The 6,000-nt window shown below is 40.5% G+C and overlaps 1 protein-coding gene across 1 annotated transcript in view; it reads left to right on the forward strand.

Moving 5' to 3' along the window:
* The first annotated feature begins 3,911 nt into the window (after positions 1–3,911).
* Positions 3,912–6,000, forward strand: part of CUZD1 (CUB and zona pellucida like domains 1) — a 13,082-nt gene continuing 10,993 nt past the window's right edge. Inside the window, exon 1 of the mRNA XM_029911370.1 lies at positions 3,912–4,018. Coding sequence (XP_029767230.1) covers positions 3,912–4,018 — 107 coding nt within the window. The remainder of the gene's footprint in view (positions 4,019–6,000) is intronic.

Genomic DNA, 6,000 nt, shown 5'->3' on the forward strand with positions numbered 1-6,000 from the left:
GATTTGAAAGTAGCTAAATATTTTTCTTCAGGCTGGTGACGGAGTCCTCCAATCTACACTTCTACTCCAGAATCTACCTGCCCCTAAACATTTTTTTAAAAAAGAGAGCAGCATAAAAATGATGTGGAATTTCTTAAAGCTAGCTTTTGCTGGAGTAAATGATAAGAAATCAAAGCAGCATTGAGGACACCTATATTGTTATCATGGTTTACTGGAACAGCTTGGCAGCAAAAGCTTTTTTTAAAGGTGACCCATGTAACACTTCCTTTTAACTAATTTGATAGAGGAAAGATCAGATTTCAAGAGCTGCCTCTATATATTTTCAAGCAATGTGTATCTTGGAGTTCATTGCTTTTCTTGCACCTCTAAACCCAGTCAAAATGTCTGACTCTCTGACCTTCGTTTGGCTGTTGCTTTTATATGCAGGTATTGTGTCTAAAATGTTCTGATTTCTCCCACTTTTCCCCCCTTACCTATAAAAGGATGAAGACAAGTTTTCAGAGAGCTATTCAGATAGAAAAGTTGGCAGCCTATACTGCTGAGAAAAGCTATTGCCTAAATTCCTGGATCTCTTTAGTTCAGTAAAACTATGGGCCTGATTCTAACTTCACACTATTGTCACTACATTAACTTCAGAGCAATTATTTCTGATTAACATTGGTGTCCTTGTAAGGAGAATCAGGTCCTGTGTTTTTGGTCTCGGCAACTAATGCCATGGTTGTTGTTTAGTGCTTGTATAATGCTTTCTTTTTCAATGTGCTTTATGAACAGATGTTACATTATGTGTAGTGGTAATTGTGTCAGCCCCAGGATATTACACAAGGTGAGTAAGGTAATTTCTTTTATTGGACTAACTGAAAAAGAGCTCTGTGTGGCTCAGACTTCTCTCTCGCCAACAGAAGTTGGTCCAATAAAAGATATTATCTCACCCACCTCGTGTCTCAGATGTTACTTAAATGTTTTGGACCCAGTTCATTTGTTGTGTAAAGAATGGTTAATGATTTTGGTGAAACGGAAGTGTAATTTGTACAATGGTGGTATTCACTGCTAGTGTAACTGTTGTGTAAATCCCCTTAATCAAAGTTGAGGGTAGAGAAGGCAGGGAAAGGGGAGAGGTGAATGCAGAATAAAGGAGATGTTTCCACCCCTTCTGGCCATTACAGTCATGCAGTGGTAATGAAAGAGACCTTACTTTACTACTGTCTACCTTAAATTAGAACCGCTCTCTCGCCTCCAAAATATGATAGAGAATTTGACATAAATCATGCTAAAAACTAAATATGTACAACGGATGTTGCTTACTGTCCTGCATTTTATAGTCTTCTGTGTCTGATCTTTAACATCACAACTACTTGTTTTTGATACTGACTACCATACAACTTGTATCAATTTCCATTTTATACTGTATTGCTTTCCTGGTAACAGATTGACAGTATCTAATGTGCTGCATGTTGCTACATTGATACACTACACATATACTGTAGGTGCTGTGAATTTCCCAACAAAATGATCTAACCAATTTTCTGAAGTGAACAGCAGCTTGAGGAAGAAAGGGTGTAACCCACTTACTACACTGAGGGCTTTTACCAAATAATGGGTTGCTTAAATTTGCCCAGCTTCAGCTAAGAGTCCTAATGGCTACATTGTCCATTTGAATTGCTAAATGAAAACATGCTCCAAATCTTTGAGGCAAATGAGAGAGGTGTAACACTGATACAAGTCAAGAGGCTGATTGATTTAAGCTTTTTGCGCACATCTATTCAGAAGGGATTAGAGTTATCACGTCATGAAATTGAACTTTTACGTGCTTATCTATTTATTCTGATTAGGCCAAATCATGATGTCCTTCCTTACTCATTTATATATTCAGTGGAAGTTTTGACATCAATTCCAGAGTAAGGTCTGAGTAAAAATCAAGTAAAACATTAATAGATTTGGTTTCTTGTTAGATTTAATACTGTAAATTAGATCAATCTGAGATACCCTTCCAATCTAGTTAACCTGTTCATCTATCTATTATATCTATAAGGATTTACAATGTTCCATTTTGCCTCTATCTTGCATAGAAAATGGTATTCAACCTTTTAATCTAATACCTTCCAAACCGAGCTACCTCCTTCCCCATGAGAAGTTCCCATTATTTGATTTTTCTTTTATTTTTTCTTATTAGAGGATGTTAATTTTCTCTACTGACTTTACTTCTGTTTGGTTTCCTACAGAAAGATAATGTATTTATATTGCTGTGGCACATGGACATCTGCTGCAAACTTTTAGAAAACAAGTAATGTTTTTAACACTACTTAAATTTTCATGTAAATGTACATACCTCACTAATATTTTTCTTCAACACGTGTATTAATCATTTATGTCTATGTACACATAATCTCCTTAGATTTGTATATTACTGTTCTAGTACTTTCTCCCAACACTATCTATAATAAACTTGTAAGATATTATTTGGCTTTGTTTCCATAATACTATATTATTCTAATGAATAAAGTTTAATGTTACTTTATTTAAAATACTGTGGGCCAGATTTACCAGCAAGCTTTGAATCACGAGAATGGCTTAAGGCAGCTGGGACATAGCAACACTTATGGTCTTTTGTGTGTGGACTGCGTATGAACTGAAACTTAGGTTTATATGTATGTCTATAACAGTTGTAATATGGCCCTCTTTATGTGCAGCATATTCTGACACACTCTTCTGTCTGTCTGTCTCTCTCTGTGTTTATCAAAGCAACTGGATCTATTCTATATTTTTGAGATTTTATTTGTTTAAAAATATCTTTGATAGATTTTATTTAATATAGCAATTGTCAAAAAGAGTGAGGTCCTTTCTAGTTTGGGGTCTGACATGGAACCAAAACTGTATGGGCAGGTTCTTGCATATATAACTCTCCGACCACAGATACATGTAACTGCCATATGCCACCCTCCGGCATCAAGGGAGGGGGGAAATTGATGGGGCTGATGGTAAAAGGGGGACAATCCTGGTAGCAAGGGAGGGAGACACTGGCCAAACAACACTAGGTAGCTCCTCTCCCCTGAAAGTCTCTGGCATCCATTAACCAGCTGGGAGAGAGGTGTTCTGATTAGCCAGTATTCCCCTGCTCCCAGAATTTATCTCTGTGCAGGAGCCTTGTGGTGCCTCTTTCAGCTCAGTGCCAGCAAGGAAAGGGTAATTCACCAGCTCACAGAAGCAGCGGTGGTCATCATTCTCAGGATGTAAAGACAATAACAGCTTACAGGGCCTGCAGTTGAGACTGCTGTTCACATAGGGTGATGGCAGCTGCCTGACAAGGTACCAATTTGGTACAATACTGAGAAAAACCTTGTGGTGCTGCAGTTTTGACCCATGCCCACTCCTCACCCCGGAATTGGTATTCATTCTTTCATGATAAGGCAAGCAACGGCAGCAGCTGCAGGGGGGTTTGGCCCACAGCAGGTGCAGGCAAAAGGGCTCACAAAAAGAAAGGTGGCAGGGCATGGCAAAATTAAATGAACCCAATGTGCTCGTCTGTTTCAGAAGCTACACACACAGAGCACATGCAATATCTGGATTTGCGGGCACTCTGTAGAGCATTGGGCCCACAAGAGGGTAGTCAGCCCGGCAGCTGAATCTCAGCTGGGCTGCAGGCCAAAGCTGTTCCCACCCAGAAGACACATGCAGTGGGATCAGCTCATGTCACTTCTGCACTCCCTGACAGGCAAGGACTGGGAGCAGACCCAGCTCATGTGGGCAAGGCTAGCAAGAAAGTAAACCAGGGGGTCACCAAGATATTCCTGGAGAAAGGGGGTTCAGTGGTACAGCGTAGGGACATCCATTGCAAGCAGACCAAAAGTTTTGGGGGGTGATGGTGTACCTCTGTCAGATGGAGGTGCTGGTGTACGGATACAACATGTGCAGGCATGGATTGGGTGTTGATATCAGGTGGCGTGATTGGGTGGGGAGCGACTAAGCTAGTTGCTGGCCGGTTTGCAGTCAGTGAAGAGAATAAAATGAACAGTTCTCAGAGGTAAAAGCCCTGGGATTTTGGTGGTGGGCATTGGGCTCATGCAATAGGGTCAGACCTTGTAGCCTTCATGGGTTGATATCATCACCCTGCTGCGTCCTCTCTCCCCGTCATGAGAGAGCTGAGTCCTGGAGAGTAAGCTGAAGACAGCCACCCCACCTTATGGGTTATATGCTAAGGATCCCCGTCGCCCTGCCACTAGTTACAGATTCTATGGTAAGGAGCCCAGTAACCTCCGCACTGAAACCAATTAAATGCCTGGTATAGGAAAGTATGGGCGATGGGCGGGTAGCACTCCGGCTCTGTGTCAAAGTTTATAAAAGCTGTGGTCTGCCGCTTAATTCCATGCATGTGTCTGTTCTCATTTTGCCCCTGTGTCCTCATCAATGAACTCAGTGGGAAAGAATCAAAGTGAAGAGATTTGAAGTCAACTCCCTCCCACCTCTAATTCATTTTGAGATGCTGGGCTTGGTCTCTTTCTAATATAAACCCTTGTGAAATTACATTGCTCCCAGTTTTTGGTAATGCTATATTTCATAGGAATCAACACACTCAAATAGCACTTCTGTTTAACAAAGGAGTTCTAAATTTGCCTTTATCTTTTGTATTAACAGCCTTCCTTTACTTGCTATTGTTGTGTGTGTTCTTAGTGCTACTTATGTAATTCTAAAGAGTGTACATCAGACTGTGGAGTATACAGACTCAAAGCTCAATAGTGTCTTGATTTAGTGGGGATTCTATTTACTTTTAACACCACCATTGTTGTCTTTTTGCATGTATCAGCTTCTGGAGAAACCACTATGGAGTACACTATAAGTCATAAGTCATGTCTACTTTTCTTCATAACAGAGGGACTAATTCTGGGTGGTTCTGACTGCAGCAGTGTGGGAAACAGGTTCCCCATCATGCAAACAATTTTGAGATATCGAAAAAAGTTCCTATCTTGGCTATCATGATCAAAAGTCAAAATGTCAAAAATGTTAGCAACAAAAATTCCAAAATTGCTGTGTAGATGTTCGGGCTCAGGTTAGAGCCTGGGCTCTGACACCCTACCCCTATCCTGGAGCCCTGGCTCCAGCACAAATCTGAACTATACCACAATTTTACATCTCTGCAGCCCGATGCAGTTCACGAAGGCCAGCTGTGGTTGTTGAATTACAGTGTAGCCATAGACTTCACATATATCACATTAGCTAGAGTCACTTAGAGTAAGAGGTGTGATAAAGGCAGAGCTAGAAGGTATTCCTTACATTGGCATTTTCTTGCTTTTTAAGTATTTACGTTGGCTACATGTGGTCCTTAAGTACCACAATGTGTGTTTATTAAAGTCCTTATACAAAATATATATTCCCACCAAAAAGGTCCCCAAAATTTGGTAATTGTGGACCTAGTTATTCTTCTTTGTACCGCCCTTGCCCTCCCCTAATTATCTCTGCTTTTTTTTTTTTTACATCCTCTCAGCAAGTTGGGGCATTGTACTGTGTGTATGTATAGTGCCTAGCCCTACAGGGCCCCCATCCTGATCTGGGAGCCTCTGTATGCTACAGTAATGCTAACACTACAACTAATCATTAGGTTTAAACTAGAGTTTGAGTTTGAGGCTGAAATAGGATTCAGATCTGAACCCTGCCTCTCAGTTCGAAAGGCAGCAAATATAAGGCTTTGGCCAATCAGTATTCTAGAACTTCATAAAGGTTCATGAGTTCCTGTTTTCAAAAGCAGAAATTTTTAAAGAAATGAATAAAATCTAATGGTATTTTTATTCAATAAAACCTGCTACATTTAACTTTTCCTACCTATTTATATAGTTTATCCAGGTATTAAATCTCAGGTCAGATTTAGTTGTACTAATGGCTAATTTCAGTGCCAGTCTGGCCCCATTGTACTGTAGGAAGCATTCGTCCTTATAGAAGGGCCGTGGATGGTACCACCATTGCTCATTGGAGGACAGCTCCAATAACTCCTCTGTTGAAGTGCCATTTGTC

The sequence above is a fragment of the Terrapene carolina genome, unplaced genomic scaffold (assembly GCF_002925995.2).
Source record: "Terrapene carolina triunguis isolate 2854851 unplaced genomic scaffold, T_m_triunguis-2.0 Scaffold95, whole genome shotgun sequence".
Taxonomy (NCBI): domain Eukaryota; kingdom Metazoa; phylum Chordata; order Testudines; family Emydidae; genus Terrapene; species Terrapene triunguis.